Source organism: Chlorocebus sabaeus, chromosome X, assembly GCF_047675955.1.
Source record: "Chlorocebus sabaeus isolate Y175 chromosome X, mChlSab1.0.hap1, whole genome shotgun sequence".
Lineage (NCBI taxonomy): Eukaryota > Metazoa > Chordata > Mammalia > Primates > Cercopithecidae > Chlorocebus > Chlorocebus sabaeus.
The window spans coordinates 104544378-104565234 of record NC_132933.1 but is presented as its reverse complement, the minus strand read 5'-3'; the positions used below and the strand labels follow the sequence as shown (position 1 = coordinate 104565234).

The window sequence follows — 20857 nt, the reverse complement described above, 5'->3', positions numbered from 1 at the left end:
CCTTAAAATGTCATATACTATATATTTCATTTGTACAGCATTGTAGAAAAGACAAAATTGTGGAAATGAAAAACAGATTAGTGGTTGCCAGGGGGTAGGGATGGTGGATGGGAGGAGAGTGAGTATTACTAAAAATGAGTAGCACAAGGGATAGCATTGTGGTGATGGAAATGTTCTGTACCTTTTATTTTCTCCCCCAAGAGGGATTATCCCTCTGTCACCTAGGCTGGAATGCAGTGGCATGATCTCGGCTCATTGCGACATCTGCCTTTCGGGTTCCAGTGATTCACCTGTCTCAGCCTCCCATGTAGCTAGGACTACAGGCACCCACCAACTCACCTAGCTAATTTTTGTATTTTTAGTAGAGATGGGGTTTCTCCATGTTGGCCAGGCTGGTCTCAAACTCCTGACCTCAAGTGATCCGCCCACCTCGCCCTCCCAAAATGCTGGGATTACAAGCATGAACCACTGTACCCGGCCATGTTCTGCACATCAAAACAGTTTCACTGAATGTAGATGTCATTACATTCTATTATGTTACAAAGCAAAAGGGAGCTTCATAAACGTTGTTCTATTATGTATCAACTGAAAAAAAAAAAAACATATATTCCAGAAAAAGGTTTTGAAGACACATGGGAGTGGAATGTGCCTGCATTAAGAGCAGAGCTTTTACAGGACCACCTGTCTGCAGCCGGCTCCCAAGCACCACTGAAAACAGCTGCTACACTTAGAACGACAAGATAGTCTTGTTAATGATTTCACTGGACTCTCGAATGTCATCCTCCTTGACTACTAGCAGAGGCGAAACCTCATGATGTCATCATGGATTGGCTCGGCCAGAAGTCCACAATCTCGAAGTCGTAGACATACCTTCCAAGCATCACAACCTTTGTTGTCTTGAATAACAATTGCGTTTAAAATTCTTTTCCTCCTGGGCACAGTAGCTCATGCCTGTAATCCCAACATTTTGGTAGGCTGAGGCAGGTGCATTACCTGAGGTCAGGAGTTCAAGACCAGCTTGGCCAACATGGTGAAATCCCATCTCTACTAAAAATACAAAAATTAGCTGGGCACAGGGGCACATGCCTGTAATCCCAGCTACTCAGGAGGCTGAGGCAGGAGAATCGCTTGAACCCAGGAGGCAGAGGCTGCAGTGAGCCAAGATCGCACCATTGCACTCCAGCCTGGGTAACCAGAGTGAACCTCTGACTCAAAAAAATAACTAAATGAATAAATAAAGCAATCATTTTCCTCTTACGGCAGTTACAGCATCAGAAGGTAGCTTCATGGGTTCATTTCTCAAGATAGTATCCATTTTTTTCTGCATTTTCAGCACGGTTTTCTTCTTCTAAAACCTCAAGGGCTGCAATGTGTAACAGCCTAGTGTATTGCCACCATATGTGTAACCATGTTCCCCTGGTTTAATGGTCAGTATTATGCCATCGTCCCACAGCACCGCAGTCACAGAGTATCAACCCCTAGAAAGGGCCTTTCCAAGGAGGACTATATCAGGTCTGACATTTTCATGATCAATAGCCAGCCATCTACCATTTTTGGCCAGTCCTATCTGTATTTCATCAACAATGAACAGTACCAAGCTGGGAACATGAGATGGGACGAGGGTAAGTAAAAATACCACAAAGCTTATTGTTCTTACAGAGTTTCAACTGGTCTTTCTTTCTTCTTTCTTTCTTTCTTTCCTTCTTTCTTTCCTTTTTTCTTTCTCTCTCTCCCTCTTTCTTTCTCTTTCTTTCTTTCTTTCTTTCTTTCTTTCTTTCTTTCTTTCTTTCTTTCTTTCTTTCTTCCATTTATTTATTTATTTGACAATCTTGCTCTGTCGCCCAAGCTGGAGTGCAGTGGTATGATGTCAGCTCTATGCAACCTCTGCTTCCTGGGTTCAAATCATTGAGTGAGCCCAGGAGGTCAAGACCAGCCTGGGAAATATAGCAAAAGGCAAGGTGGTGCATGCCTGCAGTCCCAAAGCCAAGGCGGGAGTATCGCTTGAGCCCAAGAGGTCAAGACCAACTTGTCAACATAGCAAAACCATCTGTACTAAAAAACAAAAATAAAAATATTAGTGGGGGCGGAGTGGTGCATGCCCATACTCCTGAGATCAAGGTGGGAGGATTGGCCAATGTGCTGGGATTACAGGCATGAACCACCACTCCTGGCGGATTGTTACATCTTGAAACGCCCCACATTCTAAGTGTTGGCGGGCTCTTTTAGTCTCAGAAATTCTAGCTCTCTTCATTCTAATAATTTACAAATCACCCAGTAATAGCCTCTAAATCCGTTCATAGTAGTCATGCTCAATTCTCTTCAACAGAGCAGAACCCCCCATCCGTCTGCCTGATCAGATCCATCACCAGAGAGACCATGTTATCTCTGGGACTCACTTCCCTTCCTTTATTTATTGAGTGGCAGGGTCAGAACGCCCCCACTCAATACAATTACACAGTCACATCCCTGCCTCCACAACAAGGGTCTGCACAGCTTTCAGGGTAAGCCTAGCTCTAGGGAAACTACTAACAAGAGTAGCCAACCTCCTCCTAAAGACACAAGGCTGCTTCGCCCATAGGAAACCTGTTATCCCCAATCAATACTTCTCCCAGAGACCCCTGGTTCCCTGTTTTCATCTGACTTCTCCCCTTACTCACGGACAGATAAGCCCCGGATGGAGAAATGCAGCACCTGATTCCAGGTGACTGAGTGTGACCGGCCTTTACAGATTTCTCCCTCCACAGGACCAAAGGTCCTGCAGCTGGAAAGACTCAGGCAGTTTCTCTTGCAGGTCAGACTGGTCCCGGTGCCATGAACAGAGATGAAGACTATGCAAAGAGAGCTAGGGATGATGCTCAAACACCAGAGAAGATACAAAAGGTGACCTGGAGGGGGCAGAGTAGTGACCCAGGGGACAGTGTGGGGTGACCAGGTTTCTGAGGAGGGGTGAACAGAGATACTGGAGACAAGGAGCAGGGTCTCGGGGAGATCTGGAGCCTTGGGAGCCCCCTACCCTCACTCTGTCATCACCTAGCATCCTGGAGACAAGTCTGTGACCTTGCACTTCATTTGGTGACTCTCAGTCCATTCTGGAAGGTGGGAAGAGAGCCAGCCAGCAGTATTAAAGCCCTACTGTGTGGCAGGAAAGAAGCTAGGGTAGGTCCCCGATGTTGTCTCAGTTAGCCATGGCATCAACCAGGACGGATTATCATCCCCACTTCCCAGATCCAGCACACAGGAAGTGGCTCCAGCTGAATGGCAGACATGCCTAGCTGAGTCACTGCCAGAATTCCTTTTTTTTTTTCTAGGCTTTTGATGATATTGCCAAATACTTCTCTAAGAAAGACTGGGAAAAGATGAAAACCTCAGAGAAAATCATCTATGTGTATATGAAGAGAAAGTATGAGGCCATGACTAAACTAGGTAACAGAAAGTTCTAGGTACAACAAGTCTGGGGACATATGAGCATCCCTTTTTCTGCTTTGGCTACTTCTTAGGCTGCAGAAAGTACCCCACATCTTCCTTTGTTCAGGGAAAAGTCACAAGGCAGCTTCTGGGTGTTCTGCTCTTCTGTATTCTGTCAGGGCTGAGGGCAGGGGCTGGCCACAGTGGAGCTCGTACCTAGATCCTGCATGTTTCTCTCCCATAGACGTCTGTTCTGATGAGCCCAACCGTCTCTGTGGCATCCCGGCACCCCCCACCGCTCCCCACCCCCACCTTCCTTCTCTCGGTTTGTCTCTCTCTTTCTTTCTTTTTTGAGTCAGAGTCTCAGTCTGTCACCTAGCCTAGAGTGCAGTAGTGCAATCATAGCTCACTGCAGCCTTGAATTCCTGGCCTCAAGTAATCCTCCCACCTCAGCCTCCCAAAGTGCTGGTACTATAGACGTGAGCCACTGTTCCAGGCCTAAACTTCTCTCTTAAGCAGTAAACACTTTGCTTCTTTCTACGTTTCAAGGTCACCCTCCCACCTTTCATGCGTAATAAACGGGCCACAGACTTCCAGGGGAATGATTCTGATAATGACTGTAACCGTGGGAATCAGGGTGAGTAGATGGGAAGGGGCTGGAAAGGGTCTCCTCAAGCCCAGCTACTTTTCAGCTCAGCTACCTGGGAAAGATCCTCAGGCGTTTTTTCCCTTATACACATCAGGGCTGAGTGAAAAAAAAAATGCATACAGAAAGTTAACTACAGAGGCTATTCATATAAAATTTTAAAACATGCAAAATAAGAATATATATTTTTATGGAAAATAAGTAAATGGTAAATGTATAGAAACATGAATGTGAATAAAAAGTCATCAAATTAAGGTGACTGGCTGTAAGTGGAGGAGGGAGGGCAGGGATTGGTGAGTGCTGCACAGATAGCTACAGCCGTGACTTCTTGATAGTGTGTTTTGTTTGTTTTTGTTTTCAAGACGGAGTTTAGCTCTTGTCGCCCAGGTTGGAGTGCAATAAGGCAATCTCAGCTCACTCCAACTTTCACCTGCTGGGTTCAAGTGATTCTCCTGCCTCAGCCTCCCAAGTAGCTGGAGTTACAGGTATGCGCCCCCACACCCAGCTGATTTTTAAATTTCTGATAGAGATGGGGTTTCACAATGTTAGCCAGGCTGGTCTCAAACTTCCTGACCTCAGGTGATCCACCCGCCTCAGCCTCTTAAAGTGCTGGGATTACAAGTGTGAGCTACCACACCCGGCCTGTTTGTAGTATTTCTAATATTCTGAATAAATAAATCAGACCTAACATAGCTGTGGGGTGATGTTGAGACCCGACTGAACTCAATATTATTCCCTATACTTTTCTGTGTGTTTGAAATATTTCTTTTTTAAAGGACGTATTGTTCTTCTAAGCACTGTTAATGAATCAAAGGACAGTTAAGAAAGTGTTACAAGTGAAAAAAAAAAAAAAAAAGAAAGAAACTATTAAAACTATAGATCCGCCAAAAACTTCCAGAGTTTGTCTCATTAACAGCATGTAGGTATTGGATAAGTATCTTAGGAGTGAGGGTGATGACCCATTATGTAATAAAGATCGCTGTTTTTCTGTATGTTGTCAAAACCAAATAGTCTTCTCATTCCCAACCAACCCCGATTCTCCATGATGAGCTTGGAAGAGAGTTTGAAAGAGTGATCCCTCATCCAACACACAGAGAGCTTTCCCACTTCTCAGAGAGCAGAGATAACATAGGGTGAAAAAAAAGACAGGTTACTGGGTAGAGAGCTTTGTACATTTCAGGAATATAAAGAGGACGTATGTGTTTACTGGCCCTTCTGCTCTGGCAACACAATTATAAGACAAGGTCAGAATATCCAAACCGTCTCCAATAGACCTATTACTCCCCAACGAAACAGGCCAGGTTCTACAGTGTCCCACCATCACTATAAGAGATCTGAAAATCCAGTGCTTGAGTATCTGCCAAGTTTTTGACATTAAAGGAGTGTCTTTATACTGAAAATATTTCAGAGCCACTGGAATAAATCATCCATGGTTCATCACACATTTAACAGCTTAATTCACATACCATAAGATTCACCCATTTCAAGTGTACAATGATTTTCAGTTATTGTACATCTTGAGTGGATAGAGTTCAGATTCCCAACCAATCAACTTAATTATTTGGGCAAAAGTAAAAGATATGTAATGATATAAGTTGAGACTGTGATGGGGTTTAACCCCCATTTGATAAACCATGAGATAGAAAATTCTGAATTGATGCCACAGACAAATGCACCAACCATGACTAAACATAATTCAGAAGCAAATCTCAACTCCTTAACAGTGAGTGGACTCATAACCCTCCGCTGCAGAATGCCCTCATGCCACAGAAGTCTCTCTAGAGTTTGGAAATCTTTACCAACCAAGAAAAATTCTTATGTATTCTCTTTCAGTTGAACGTCCTCAGATGACTTTCGGCAGGCTCCAGGGAATCTTCCCAAAGGTGAGTATCTCTCAAATCTAAGGGACCAGAGAACCTTTGTCCCTTCATGGATGTGAACACTGTTAAGAGTGGGAGAATATCAAAAATGCCCTCATTGCCTCCTTCTCCCCATGTCTATCACAGCAACTGATGTAGCATTAACAGCTTGATAATACTAAGAGCTGTGATCCTTAATACTTCTTTTGTTTTCATAGTGATGCCAGATACTATTTTAAGCAGTTCACATGGATTAATTTATTTAATCCTTAAGAAGATCTCTATGACACTGTTTCTATTATTATCTCCAAATAATAATGAGTCACACACTTTGGTTTTCATCCATACAAAAGCCATGTGACTTGGCGCAAATCTTCTAAGTTCTCTGAGCTCCAGATTCCTGGTCCATGCAATAGAAGCAAAGAATCATAGTTCATGTTATAGATCCTAGTTGTCAGCAACATAATAATAAAATGAGGCTATCGGGGTACAGAGATATTAAAGAATTTCCTGGGGCACAGTGGCAGTGGTAGTTTAATCCAGAACTCCAAGCCATTTAAAGCTCATTCACGTTTGCATTTGTTTATGAAGTTCAGATGTTGCTCACTAGGGCTTTACCCCATAGGGCCTGCTGGTTCTTCCACTGAGACACCCACTCTCGCAACAGGAAGGATCAGCTGGCCTTTGCTCTGTAACTGGGGCCACTCACATGGCCTAAGAGTCCCTTTGACTGTTGACCCCTCCCTACTGTGAGCTCCTTGAGGGCCTTGTCTGCACCTGGGGCATCTGGGAAGCCCCAATCCCAGTCCAGGGAATCCCTCGGAGGCCCCTGAATGAGTGACCCCACAAGTGCAGATTCAACTCTGGTTTAGAGGGTAAAGGGATCTGGGAGTTGGGTTGCCAGTGTGGAGACCGAATTCAAAGAAGGATCCAGAAAGGTATTAATTGTTATTATTATTACATTTAAACAGTGTTTACAAGCTCAGAGAGGACTTTCCCTTAGCCTATTTTACATGTATTGTTCACTATTTCATAAGTGAGGGAGCTGAATAAAAAGTAGCTTAAGGACTGGGCGCGGTGGCTCACGATTGTAATCCCAGCACTTTAGGAGGCCGAGGCAGACAGATCACGAGGTCAAGTGATCGAGACCATCCTGGCCAATATGGTGAAACCTCATCTCTACTAAAAATACAAAACTTAGCAGGCTGTGGTAGCACCTGCCTCTAGTCCCAGATACTCTGGAGGCTGTGGCAGGAGAATGGCTTAAACATGGGAGCCGGATGTTGCAGGGAGCCGAGATCATGCCACTGCACTCAAGCCTGGTGACAGAGCGAGACTCTGTCTCAAAAAAAAAAAAGAAAAAAAAAAAGGTAGCGTAAGATTGTTGGTCAGTGACACATCCCAATGCGAGCAGAATTGGTATGGGTACCACCTCACTGAATTCCACATTCAATGTTGGTGCCTCGGTAGGGTGATATGCCATATCTGGTACTGCTTTCTTTGCTGCCTAGATTAATTTCAGGAAATCATTTCTTTCCCTCTCACTTCCCTTTATTCATCTCCCCACACCATCTTTCTCAGCAATGTTTTGTTGCCTCTCTATGTTTTTACATTTACTCTCCCAGCAGCTTTCTAAAAGCTTATATGGGATCCCTTGTATTTTTTTGAAGCTGTTCGCTGTGTAGACCTTGTGAATTCTTAGAATGCTATTTTTCTCCAAATCTTCTGTATACCAAACTCTCAATTACATGGAGATTTTTGCTGTTTGCAAGAATGCCAGTCTTCTTTTTTTTTTTTTTTTTTTTTTTTTTTTTTTTTTGAGATGGAGTCTCGCTCTGTCGCCCAGGCTGGAGTGCAGTGGCCGGATCTCAGCTCACTGCAAGCTCCGCCTCCCGGGTTCACGCCATTCTCCTGCCTCAGCCTCCGGAGTAGCTGGGACTACAGGTGCCCTCCACCTCGCCCGGCTAGTTTTTTGTATTTTTTAGTAGAGATGGGGTTTCACCGGGTTAGCCAGGATATTCTGGTCTCGATCTCCTGACCTCGTGATCTGCCCGACTCGGCCTCCCAAAGTGCTGGGATTACAGGCTTGAGCCACCACGACCGGCCAAGAATGCCAGTCTTAAAAGAGTGTGAAGATAAGCATTCTAGCCCTGGAAACCCCATTCACTTAGGCTATTCATTTCCCTTCTAATCTCCCAGGTTTTTCCTAATTTAGGCAAGTGTGACTCTCCCAGCATTGTTGAGAACATTGATTAAGGTAATGCATGTGAAGATGCTTTGTAAGCTCTAAAGCACTATAGAAATGTCACTGATACTGTTTATCTGTGACCTTCACATTGTAAAGATCATGCCCAAGAAGCCAGCAGAAGAAGGAAATGATTGGAAGGGAGTGCCAGAAGCATCTGGCCCACAAAACGATGGGAAACAGCTGTGCCCCCCGGGAAAACCAAATACCTCTGAGAAGATTAACAAGAGATCTGGTAGGAGGAAACAGTTCGGGAACAACCCCTCTGGCTTCCCTGGCTATGTTCAGGTGTGGGGACTGGGTGTGTGGCATGGATCCCAGATAAGCCTGGGTCCAGGCTGGGCTGAGGAGCTCACCCAGCTCCAGATGAGATGTTAGACATGACTTCCAGAGACACAGACTGGAGTTGTCATCCATATAAAAAACCGCGTGACTTGGGGCAAGTCTTCCAAATTTTCTCAATTCCAGATTCCTAGTCCATAAGATGGAAATAAAGAGTCAGAGTTCATAAATGGTTTGGATGCGTTAAATTTAATCTAGAAGGCCAGATGACATGAAAGGTGCTCAAGCAATTCTATCTGTGATAACCTGGGATCATATCTTACTCAGCTCAATGCCTGATACACAGTACATGTGTACTTCAGAGATATTGCAGGTTCAGTTTCAGATCACTGCGATAAAGAGAGTCACACACACATATTTTTTTATTTCGTAGTGCATAAAATCATGTTTTCACTATACTGTAGTCTACTAAGTGTGCCGTAGCATTATGTCTAAAAATGTACATACCTTAATTTTAAAACAATTCATTGTTAAAAGTGCTAACAATCTTCTGAGCCTTCAGTGAGTCACACTCTTTTTGCTGGTGGAGAGAGGGTCTTGCCTCGGTGTTGATGGCTGCTGGCTGATCAAGGTGGTGGTTGCTGAAGGGTGGAGTGGCTGTGGCAGTTTCTTAAAAGAAGACGACAATGAAATTTGCCACATCGATTAGCTCTCCCTTTCATGAAGCACATCTCTGTAGTATGTGACGCTATTGGACAGCATTTTACCCACAGTAGAACTTCTTCAAAGTTGGAGTCAATCCTCTCTAGCTATGAAAGTCCTAGATGGCATCTCATCCAATAGAAGGCTAGTTTATCCGTATTGAAAATCTGCTGCTTAGTGTAACCACCTTCATCAGTGTCCTTAGCTAGATCTTCTGGGTAAGTTGCTTCAGCTTCCGCATCAGGATTTGCTGCTTCACCTTGCACTTTTATGTTATGGAGACGGCTTCTTTCCTTAAACCTTATGAACCAACCTCTGCTAGCTTCACACCTTTCTTCTGCAGCTTCTTCACCTCTCTCAGCTTTCACGGACTTGAAGAGCATTCTGGTCTTGCTCTGGATTAGACTTTGGCTTAAGGGAATGTTGTGGCTGGTTTCATCTTGTGTCCAGACCACACACACTTTCTCTATGTGAGCAGTAAGGCAGTTTTGCTTTCCTCTTCTTGTGTTCACTGGAGTATTAGTATTATTATTTTCTTCAAGAACTTTTCCTTTGCATTCACGGCTTGGCTGTTTGGCGCAAGAGGCAGAGTTTTCAGCCTGTCTTGGCTTTCAGCATGCCTTCCTCACTCAGCTTAGCCATTTCTAGCGTCTGATTTAAAGTGAGAGACATGCGACTCTTCCTTTCGTTTGAACACTTAGCGGCCATTGTAGGGTTGTTCACTGTCCTAATTTCAGTATTGCTGTGTCTCAGGAAATAGGGAGGCCCAAGAAAAGGAAGAGAGGCAGGGAAGAGCTCATCCGTGGAGCAGTCAGACCACACATAACATTCATCTATTAAGTTTGTCATCGTCTATGGGTACAGTTCTTGTTACCCCTAAAACGATTTCACACAACAGGGTGATTATAGTCAATAATAACTTAATTGTACATTAAAAAAAAAAACTAAAAGAGTGTAATTGGATTGTTTGTAACACAAGGATAAATGTTTGAGGGCATGGAGACCCTATTTGCCATGATGTGATTATTACGCATGGCATGCCTGTGTCAAAGCATCTCACGTACCCCATAAGAATATACACCTACTGTGGAACCACAAAATAAAAAACAAAAATTACTTTAAAACACTAAAGAACAACAAAACAAGTGCAGTCATAATATCAAAGCTCACTGATAACAGATCACCATAACAGATATAATAATAATGGAGAAGTGTAAAATTGATGAGAATTTCCAAAAAAAAATTGCAGCATATGCGAAGCACTATGAAAATGCGGTGCCATAAAACAAGGTATGACTGCATGCCCTTAAATACGTGCTGAATGAAAGGAAGAATGGGTGAATGTTCCCGTAAGTGAAGATGTTGGGAATCTAAACCTGACAACGGAAGGAGGCAGAAACTAAAATTTTCATTGGCATTTGGCCTGTATTGGTGTGGGTCTAAGCTGTCAGCCTCTCTAAGCTAGTGAATGTGAAAAGCTGGATGAAGAAGGCCCATGGGCACTTGGGACTGGGGAGGCATCTCCTTTTTTGGAGAAAACAGAGCCTAACACTCTCCAGCCTACCCAACCCTCATCTTCCAACTCTTCTCCATCATAGGATCCAAAAGGGGGAAACATGCCTGGACCCACAGACTGCATAAGAGAAAGCAGCTGGTGATTTATGAAGAGATCAGTGACCCTGAGGAAGATGAAGAGTAACTCCGTAAGTGAACCTTCGGCTCATCCCCCACATCCCTGCAGATGTGCTATTCTGTTATGGTACTGGTGTCCCATCTTGTCACTTGTTCCCCAAATCATTCTCTTCTCATAATTTTCTTGGGTACAGCATTGAGGCTGAATGAAGAGATTTCTCATGCTCTTTCCTTTTCTTTTGTTTTGAGAGGGAGTCTTGCTCTGTTGCCTAGGCTGGAGTGTAGTGGCATGATCTGGGCTCACTGCAACCTCCAGCTCCCGGGTTCAAATGGTTCTCCTGCCTCAGTCTCCTGAGTAACTGGGATTACAGGTGTGCACCACCACACCAGGCTAATTTTTAGATTTTTAGTAGAGACGGGGTTTCACCATGTTAGTCAGGCTATTCTTGAACTACTGAGCTTATGAGCCACCCACCTCTGCCTCCCAAAGTGCTGGGTTTACAGGCATGAGTCACCATGCCCGGGTGATTTCCCATGCTCTTTCTACTTCCTGCACTGTATATCCAGAGATGCTCCCTACCCAGGATGCTGTGGGTTCCCAAACCCCAGGTCAGCCCTGATATGCGGGCCACACCTTCCTCTAGCCTAGGAATTGATAATCCAGGCGAGGAAGTCACTGTGGCATGAGCAGATGGTTCACTTCCAGGAACCGTGGAAGGCGTGTGCAGGTCCTGAGGTAGGGCAGAATCGGAGTGTGCAGGGTCTGCAGGTCAGGCGGAGTTGAGATTGAGTTATTGGGCAGTGGGAACTCACTGCCACTTACTTTCTTTCTCTCTTCTTGCCTCAGCGTCGGTGATATGACACATGCCCATGATGAGAAGCAGAACGTGGTGACCTTTCACGAACATGGGCATGGCTGTGGACCCCTCGTCATCAGGTGTATAGGAAGTGAAAGCGAGTGTTCACAACAGTGAAAAGTTGAGCATCATTTTTCTTAGTGTGCCAAGAGTTCAATGTTAGCATTTCCATTGTTTTTTCTTGCAGTGTGCCATTCTGTTAGATATTAGCATTTTCATTGACGAGTAAGACATACTTAATGCGTATTTTGGTTTGTACGTCCATGCACCTCCCTTAGGAAACAAGTATAGTCAGGTATTCTCTGCATAGAACAGCACTACCCTCCTCCCTACCTAGATGTGACTACTGAGGGCAGGTCTGAGTGTTTAATTTCCGATTTTCCTCTGCACTTATACACACACACACACATACACACACACAACAAATACACACACAAACACACACCAAGTACTATAAGCATCTCCCATCTTTGTTTCCTGTTCAGCATGTACTCCCCTCATCCGATTCCCTGTATCAGTTATTGACAGTTAATAAACATTTACAAACATTCCCCAGTTGTTTGCTCCTCTCATTATTGTGCACACAGCTCTGTGTACGTGTTTGAATATTTCTTTAGGAGAGATTCTTAGAAGTGGAATTGCTGTGTCAAAGGAGTCATTTAATCAACAAAAACCTAATGAGTGCATCCTCGTGCTGAGTGCCGTTCTAGGTGCTGGAGAGACATCAGGGAAGAAGGCAGGCAGATGTTCCTGACCACCATTCTAGAGGAGGATGTTTCCAGTTGCTGGTTTTGTCCATTGGTTTTGTTTGTTTGTTTGTTTTTTCCAGAGACGGGGTCCTTGCTCTGTCCAGGCTGGAGTGCAGTGGCATGATCATAGCTCAATGCAGCCTTGAACTCCTGGGCTCAAGCAATACTCCCGTCTTGGCCTTGTAAAGTACTAGGATTCAGGCGTGAGCCACCGTGCCTGGCCTCCAGTTTTTATTTTGATGGAGACTATACACTTCAGTCCTGGAACAGGATTCTGCAGCAGGTGGTTGGGCATCTTGGCCTTCACTCTCTGAACAATTTTCAGGTTCAAGGTCTGGGACGGTCCTTTTGGGAGTATGTGGGAGGAGACACAGATGAAGTCGTCATCTGGGGAATGTGGAGGAATGAGGAAGATGTGTGCACGGTAGACCCTGTGATGGACAGGGAATAGAAGAGTCCACTTAGTCTCCATGCAGGGGAGCAATGGTGGGAAAGTCCCCTGGACAGAAGCATGAGACTGCCCATCAAACGTCTCACCAACCAAGGGTCTGGGGGCTGGGGTGGGGACGATGATTTGGGAATGGGACACTTCTTTCTCACAGGTACCACTGCACAGTGCAGAGGGGAAACAGTTGTGGGGAAGGGAAGGGCAGAGGGGAGTCTATTTTAGAACAGATCATTGTTGGACTTGAAACACCAGCTCCAGGTGGAGGCAGGATTGGAGCTGTTTTGGCAGTCCATAGTCCATCACCTTGGCCTCCTAGTTCTCCCCAGCCTTGGAAGGAGGACACTATCGTCATTATGCCTATATGATAGATGAGAGACGGAGTCCCAGACAGATAGTAGGCATCTTGTCACAGGTCCTACAGCTGGCAGGTACAGGAGGGGCTGAGTTTGGAGCTCACTGACTCTAGAAACATTAAGGAGGACAAGTGTGTGTGATGGAGGGAGGGAGAATTGAACAAGCCCCAGGTTCTGTCCCCAGTCGCAAGGTAGAGGCTGTGGGTTCATTTACCCAAGACAAGGAGCCCTCAGAGAGGGAGAGTGCAGGGAGGGAGAGGCAATCGTGGTCATAGTGGGGACAGTGGGAGACAGAGATATACAGGGTGGGCAGAAGAGGGACAGGCAAAGAAGCAGGGGAGACCCAAGGCCTAGTGTGGGCTGTCACAGCCACCAGAGGGAGAGGGTGCCAGGAAGGAGGTTGTGGGGCTCCAGGAGCAGCAGAAGTTCCCCAGATCTGTGAGCATGTCCTGCCTGGCACTGCAGGAAGAGGTGGCTGCCACCCGGGTCAGTGTGGACGTACCTCTACCTGTGTCTCAGAGGAAACAAATTCTATTTTATCCCAATATAGGTCTGTATTACACAAATGAAACATTCGACTACTAGATATCGAGAGCCTTATCCTCCATGCAAATAGAGGAGAGGATACCCTAAAAGAGATGCTGAAGGATTTGATTTTTCTTTCTCCCTGGGATGATGGGATCCATAAGTTGGGTTCCCCAGCCCACAAAACAGGAGCAAGGAAGAGTGGCTGGAAGATTGTGAGTCGTGACAGGGAACATTTTTCCTTAGGTTCCTTGGTTATATAAAGCTCCCGACTATCTGTCTATCATGTACAGATAAAGAGTGAACACGGTCCCCTCTCCACAAATGTGTTTCTCTCCATTATTACTGTGAAGGGCTGAAGTTACACCAAGTTCTGATACATCACTTTTTGGGTTTTTGTGAGACAGGATCACACTCTGTCACCCCGGTTGGAGTGCAGTGATACAATTACAGTTCACTGCAACCTCGATTTCCCAGGCTCAAGGGATTTTCCCACTTCAGCTTCCCAACTAGCTGGGACTATAGGCACACGCCACCACACCCAGCTAGTTTTTGTATTTTTTCTAGAGACGGGACCCACTATGTTGCCCAGGCTGGTCTAGATCTCCTGGTCTCAGGCAATCCTCCTGCCTCAGCCTCCCAAGGGCTGGGATGACAAGTATGAGCCACCTCGCCAGGCCTTCACTTTCTTTAATGAACAATTATAAGAGTTTCATCTTAGAGGAAAAAGTGGGTACTACCTGACAATCTGAGTGTGGTGTTGGAGGGGAATCTGGCTGATTCAGATGTTTCCAATGAAATTTTAAATTAACCTACCTGATGATTATCCTAAGGCCCTTTCCTGCTCCGTGTTTTTTAAATTCTGGGTTTGGAGTTTTTCAGATGCTTTGTTACAGGGAGCATCTCTTGGCCAGGAACCGTGACTCAGGCTGTAATCCCAGCACTTTGGGCAGTTGAGGCAAGCAGATCACTTGAGGTCAGGAGTTTGAGACCAGCCTGGCCTACATGACGAAACCCCCATCTCTACTAAAAATACCAAAATCAGCCGGCCGTGGTGGCGGGTCCCTGTGAATCCCAGTTACTGTAGGGGCTGAGGCAGGAGACAGAGGGTGCAATTACCCGAGATCACACCACTGCACTCCAGCCTGGGCGACAGAGTAAGTCTATCTCAGAAAACAAACAGCATCTCTTGCCTGCAGTGATTTGAGCTGTGGTCTTATCTCCTTGGGTTTCTCTATCAGTCTGATCCCATCTACTCTATCTCCCAGGAATGCCTCAATATATCTGGTGGACCACTGACACGTTTTCTTATTTTCCTCTACTGTTAAGAATTGACCCTTGAAAACATTTTCTTCCCAGTTCAATGGAATGTTGAGTCGGGCACAGGATCTATCTGCCATCTTGCTCCAATCATCTGGTTTTAGATATTTTATGTATATTTGTCACTATATAAGTGTAATTTTTCTCAATTTGGTTTTCTAAATGGTTGTTATTGGTATGTAGAAAACCTATCTGTTATTGTATATAATACTTTGTTACCTGTCTGGGTGCAGCTTCCCCTGCATTTCGGCACGAGGCTCAAGCTGTTTATTCTCCAAAAGAAAACTGACAGGCTGGGTGTGATGGCTCATACGTGTAATCCCAGCATTTTGGGAGACTGAGGTGGGTGGATCACTTGAGGTCAGGAGTTCGAGACCAGCCTGGCCAAGATGGTGACACCCCATCACTACTAAAAATCCAAAAAAAAAAAAAGTAGCCGGGCATTGGTGGTGCGCACCTGTGTTCCCAGCTGCTAGGGCAGCAGAGGCGGCAGGATCACTTGAACTCGGGAGGCAGAGATTGCAGTGAGCTGAGATCTTGTCACTACACTCCAGCATGGGCAACAGAGACTCTATCTCTAAACAAAAAAGAAAAAGAAAAAAAAGAAAATTCACTTCACAGGCAATAGATAGCTATAAAAGGATAATTTATGGACGATTTCATAGGGGAGATTGATGGAAAGAAAGGAAGTATACATTTTACCGACCTGGGCAGTTCACTGCAAAAATCACCAAAACTGTCCTTTTCTCCAAAAATATTACCCATAAGCTATTCTACTACTGGGTCTTCTAGTCTTTCCCTCTATTCCAAATCCTCAAATTGTCCTTTTCCTTATTGGGGTAATTATCCTCTGCCCAGATCTCGGTCCTCCGCAATACTTAGCACTGTCTTCGAGTGTGTGAATTCCCATTACTTTGGCTCAGGTTCCCAAAGAAACAGGCTTTGGGCCATACAGGACACCTCTAGACAGACTACACTGAGAAACCATGCTTGGAACAGTGCATGGGGAGAGGAGAGGGAATTTACGTACCTGGCTCTCACTCCTGGTTCTTTTTCTTATTGGTCAAAATTTACCCCACCGGCACAAACTCCTCCACACTTCTAGATTGCATCACCTGCCCCTTTGGCAGCTGTCTGGGAAGCCACATCCCACACTTTGGAGTGTAGTGTTTCATACAATCCAAAACTGGTAGTAGAGGCGAGGTGTGGTGGCTCACACCTCTAATCCTAGCACTTTGCGAAGCCAAGACAGGCAGATCATGAGGTCAGGAGTTCGAGACTAGCCTGGCGAGCATGGTGAAACCCCATCTCTACTAAAAATACAAATTTAGCTAGGCATGGTGGCCGTGCTTGTAATCCCAGCTACTTGGTGGGCTGAGGTAGGAGTATCGCTTGAACCAGGGAGGTGGAGGTTGAAATGAGCTGAGATCACACCACTACACTCCAGCCTGGGCAACAGAGGGAGACTCCCTCTCAAAAACAAACAAACAAACAAAAAAGCCAAACAAACAAAAAATAAAAAGTGGTACAGAAACCAGAAAGTCCAGGTATGTAGCTAACTGGCCTGGTTGTACAGCAGCAACCAAGGGTGAAAACTAAATACTCCCAGGCATGTCCTAAGTTCACCGAGTAACTGGAGTACCCATCTGTGCTAGTTAACTGCCTCTATGTGAAGGAAAAATAAAACTCACATCTCTATGACAAGCAGGTGCTTACAGTTTGGAGCAAGTCACCTAGGCTAGACTCCCCTGCTGACAGGGAGACAGGGACATCATCTTCCTCGAGGTTCACATTTCAAAGAGATGGCTCCAAGGCCCTGAAGACATTCCTAGGGGACGGGCATAGTGGCTCACGCCTGTAATCCCAACGCTTTGGGAGGCTGAGGCTGGAGGATCACTTGAGGCCTGGAGTTCAAGTTCAAGACATTCCTGGGTTCTACGGTGGACAGAGGCTTACATATCAAAGGAAGAATTTACAAATACAATTTTTCTCAAGGAAATGCTGTAAGGAAAGTGAAATGGGGAAAGGTCTCTTCTTGACCTTTAGGCAACAGGAAAAACTCAATTTTATGTTTAGTTACCCTTACAATTTCCCCCTATTGTTATTCTTTCATAGTAACATTGCAGTTTTCTAATTATCTCCACTGCTGTTTCTATCTTTCTCTGGGTAGTTTACCGTCCCGTAAATATCCAACAAGTCCTTAGTAAGACGCAAAGCAAAGCGATTATCAACATTATAATAGAATGCTTTTCTTTTTTTTTCGGGACAGAGTTTCGCTCTTTTTGCCCAGCCTGAAGTGCAGTGGCGCAATGTCGGCTCACTGCAATCTCTGTCTCCTGAATACAAGTGATTCTCCTGCCTCAACCTCTCGGGTAACTGGGATTACAGGTGCTCACCACCACGCCCGGCTAATTTTTGTATTTTCAGTAGAGATGGGGTTTCACCATGTTGTCCAGGCTGGCCTAGAACTCGTGACCTCAAGTGACCCACCTGCCTTGGCATCCCAAAGAGATGGGATTACAGGCGTGAGCCACTGCACCCGGGTATAACTAGTAATATCATAATAAATTTAGTCTGTACAATGGTTTTGAACCAAGATCCCAAGACTAAGGACCACCAGCTAAACAAATCAAAAACCTATGGGGGAATTGAATGAGACCTCTTGTAGTTTTTGACTAGCATTTTAGAATTGGGTTAAATTAAAACAGAGTGCCAACTCTATAAAAGGGACCACTAAGTGAATTATAGGATTTGGGAGTCAGGGTCTGTCAAGTGAAAAATTAGACATTCAGGGGATTAGAGTCCCATTATGTTGTGAAGACTTATTCTGGTGTCTTGGGAAAAGCTGTCTACAGTGTGGAGACATCAACTTCTCATCCTGATTTGTTGTTTGAATGTCTCTGGTTATGGCATTGAACAGTTTGGAGAACTCTTTGCGTGGTCCATACGTCAGGCCTGAGACTTGTTCCTTAAAATTTATGCACTTTTATCTTATAGGACTTATAAATCAAAAATAAAATCCTGACCCCTGTCCCACTGCAACAATCTGAATGGACTTCTTCCTCAGCCAGGGCTCTTTTAAAATTTAACCTGAGAGAGGGTTTGAGGCCATGACAGGAAGTGAGGGTCAGACATGCCTCATTATACCTCTCTGGCATCAACATCAACACAGACTTGAAGTCTGATAAGAAACATGTTATGGCCGGGTACGGTTGCTCATGACTATAATCTGAGCATTTTGGGAGGCCGAGGCAGTTGATTACCTGAAGTCAGGAGTACGAGACCAGCCTGACCAATGTGGTGACACTCCGTCTCTACTAAAAATACAAAAGTTAGCTGGGTGCGGTGGCAGGCGCCTGTAATCCCAGCTACTCAGGAGGCTGAGACAGGAGAATCACTTGAACCCAGGAGGCAGAGGTTGCAGTGACCTGAGATCGCGCCACTGCACTCTGGCCTGGGCAACAGAGCAAGGCTCCATCTGAAGAAAAAAGAAAAAAAATAAAAGAAAGAAACGCATTACAACTTAATCTCTCTGTAGCCTAATACCTGAGGGCTTCCTCTGCAAGTAAGAACTTGGATTTTCACAATCCTTTATCTTAACCCTGACATTCCTTTCTGTTGATCCTAGGGTTTTGTTTTGTTTCATTTTTGTTTTGAGACGGAGTTTCCCTGTGTCGCCTAGGCTGGAGTGCAATGGGCAGGATCTCGGTTTCACTGCAACCTCCGTCTCCCGGGATCAATCAATTCTTGTGCCTCCAGTAGCTGGGACCACAGGTGCGGGACACCAGGCCCAGTTAATTTTATGTCCTTTTTTAAGAGGAGTTTTGCCATGTTGCTCAGCCTGGTCTTGTACTTCTGGCCTGGTGACCCATCTGCCTCGGCCTCCCAAAGTGCTGGGATTCCAGGCGTGAGCCAACGTGCCTGGCCTACTAATTAGGTTTCTTCTTGCTAAGGAAAACTGAGCTTTGAACGGGTTAAGTTTTTAAGTCCATGTAACTTTCTGTATTGCTTTTGAAGTCTGTTGACTACCATTCTGGTTAAATGAGTGACTTATTTCCACAGTGACCCGTGATCCTGTTTTGAACAAATGTTTTGAGTCTTTTAACGTCTTTGACAAACTTCCCCCAAATCTACTTCTTTTCAAATTTATCTACTGCTGATGAACAAACTAATCAAATTCTAATTCAAGTCTTTTTAACATGAAATTGACTTTGAGATTTACCAGTGAGGCCCCTGGAGAGCCTCAGTGAATGTGTCTCTCATTAGGCTTATTTCATATGTTAGATTATATGAAAAGCAATATCAAATAATACAATAACACTAATTGCTGTTTACATTTATATAGATATGTTATTGTTGTTAATGTTCTGAAGATCATATAAAATTTACAGAGGTCTGATGGTCCTGGTGTGATGCTATCAGTCATGATTCTGGTTGTCATCTTAAAATGCTCTATATAATAGAAATAACTGAATTTTTTCGCAATTTGGACCTTTCATCAGATCTTAATCATTACTATTCTAAGCTGTATCATCTACAATGCTGATTCTTCTATAAAAGCATCCAGAATCAGATTCATAAAAAACATTTTAACAAGTACTTTGGAATATAGATTTGTAATAACATTCAGATCCATGAACTAAATAATTTTTCAAAACTCTAATGAAAACTGATGGTTTCATGCAACTGATGATCAAGATCAAGCAGAACAAAAATTAATTACATGAGGCTAAACAACTGATAATGTTTTTATGACCTTTATTTATTCTTGGGTTGGACACAGTGGCTTACACCTGTAATCCCAGTGCTCTCAGAGGCTGAGACAGGAGGATCCCTGGGGTGCAGGAGTTCAAGACCAACCTGGGCACCATAGGAGACCTGGTTTCTAAAAGAAATTAAGAAAAAAAAAAACTCTGATTTTTACTTAAATGTTTGGTTTTCCACATTTAATAAAATGTTCAGGTGGGGTGTGGTGGCTCACTTTGGAAGCCAAGGCAGGAAGATTGCTTGAGCCCAGGAGTTCAAGACCAGTCTGGGGAACATGGAAAAACCCTGTCTCTACCAAAAAAGAAATACAGAAAAGTTAGCTAGGCATGGTGGCGTGCGCCTGTGGTCCCAGTTATTTGGGAGGCCGAGGTGGGAGGATCACTTGAGCCAGGAGGCAGAGGTTGCAGGGAACTGTGTTTGCACAACTGCCATCAGCCCGTGCAACAGGGCACGACCCTTTCTCAAAAGAATGAAAAAAAAGAGAAAATTATCTCTGTTAAACTATCTATAGTATATAACAATTTGGTAAAGTATACTTTTGTAAACTAATATGGAAAGGTTTGCTTTTTCTTTCTGCTCAATTCCTCCAGAATTCAAAAACTATTTGGAAATATTCTTATGGCAATATGGTTATTTACACAGGTCCAGTAAAAACCTGCTCTTGGTGCCTCATTCAACTCCAAAATGGCAAAAATCTCCAGCCCTACAGAGAGTCCCTGATTGCTGTTTTCCAGAAATAGGCTCGAAAGGATGGTTACAATAGCATTCACTCCAAGACGGAGTTCCCAAGCTTCATGAATAGAGAACTGGATGCCTTCACAAAGAACCAGAGGGCCCCAGTGTCCTTGATCACATGATGAAGAAACTGGACCTCGCTAGTGATGGGCAGTTAGATCTCCAAGAATTTCTGCATCTGATGGATGGCATGACTGTGGTTTACCATGACTCTTTTCTCAAGGCTGCCCATTCCAAGAAGCAGATCTGAGGATCCCTTGGGCCTGGTTTCCAAAGCCACCGCATTTCCTCCAGCCTTGCCATCACCAGCTCCTCATAGCCCACACATACCC

At 44.6% G+C, this 20857-nt stretch overlaps 1 protein-coding gene and 1 pseudogene across 5 annotated transcripts; one reads left to right on the top strand and one right to left on the bottom strand.

Annotated features, from left to right (window-relative positions):
• Positions 1-727: 727 nt before the first annotated feature.
• Positions 728-2636, bottom strand: LOC119623059 (ornithine aminotransferase, mitochondrial-like; annotated as a pseudogene).
• A 175-nt stretch (positions 2637-2811) lies between these two features.
• LOC119622021 (protein SSX3-like) lies at positions 2812-10838 on the top strand. Of its 5 annotated transcripts, none has more exons than XM_073013224.1 (7): positions 2812-2880; positions 3309-3423; positions 3947-4042; positions 5885-5934; positions 8255-8390; positions 9893-9997; positions 10738-10838. In XM_073013224.1, the coding sequence occupies exons 1-7, from the start codon at positions 2812-2814 to the stop codon at positions 10836-10838; spliced, it is 672 nt and encodes a 223-aa protein (XP_072869325.1). The 5 variants fall into 5 exon arrangements, with proteins under 5 accessions (XP_072869325.1, XP_072869323.1, XP_072869324.1 ...); XM_073013222.1 differs by lacking the exon at positions 9893-9997 and adding an exon at positions 3050-3156 and having other exon boundaries at positions 2812-2899; XM_073013223.1 differs by having other exon boundaries at positions 9893-10038; positions 10738-10797.
• The last annotated feature ends 10019 nt before the right edge of the window (positions 10839-20857 follow it).

Bases quoted from the DNA above. Each gene is read 5' to 3' on its own strand.
- LOC119622021 (XM_073013222.1), top strand. From the start codon at position 2,812: ATGAACAGAGATGAAGACTATGCAAAGAGAGCTAGGGATGATGCTCAA. The intron at 3,157-3,308 runs GTAGGTCCCCGA...TTTTTTTTCTAG, and splicing joins GTGGCAGGAAAGAAGCTAGG to GCTTTTGATGATATTGCCAA. The intron at 4,043-5,884 runs GTGAGTAGATGG...ATTCTCTTTCAG, and splicing joins CTGTAACCGTGGGAATCAGG to TTGAACGTCCTCAGATGACT.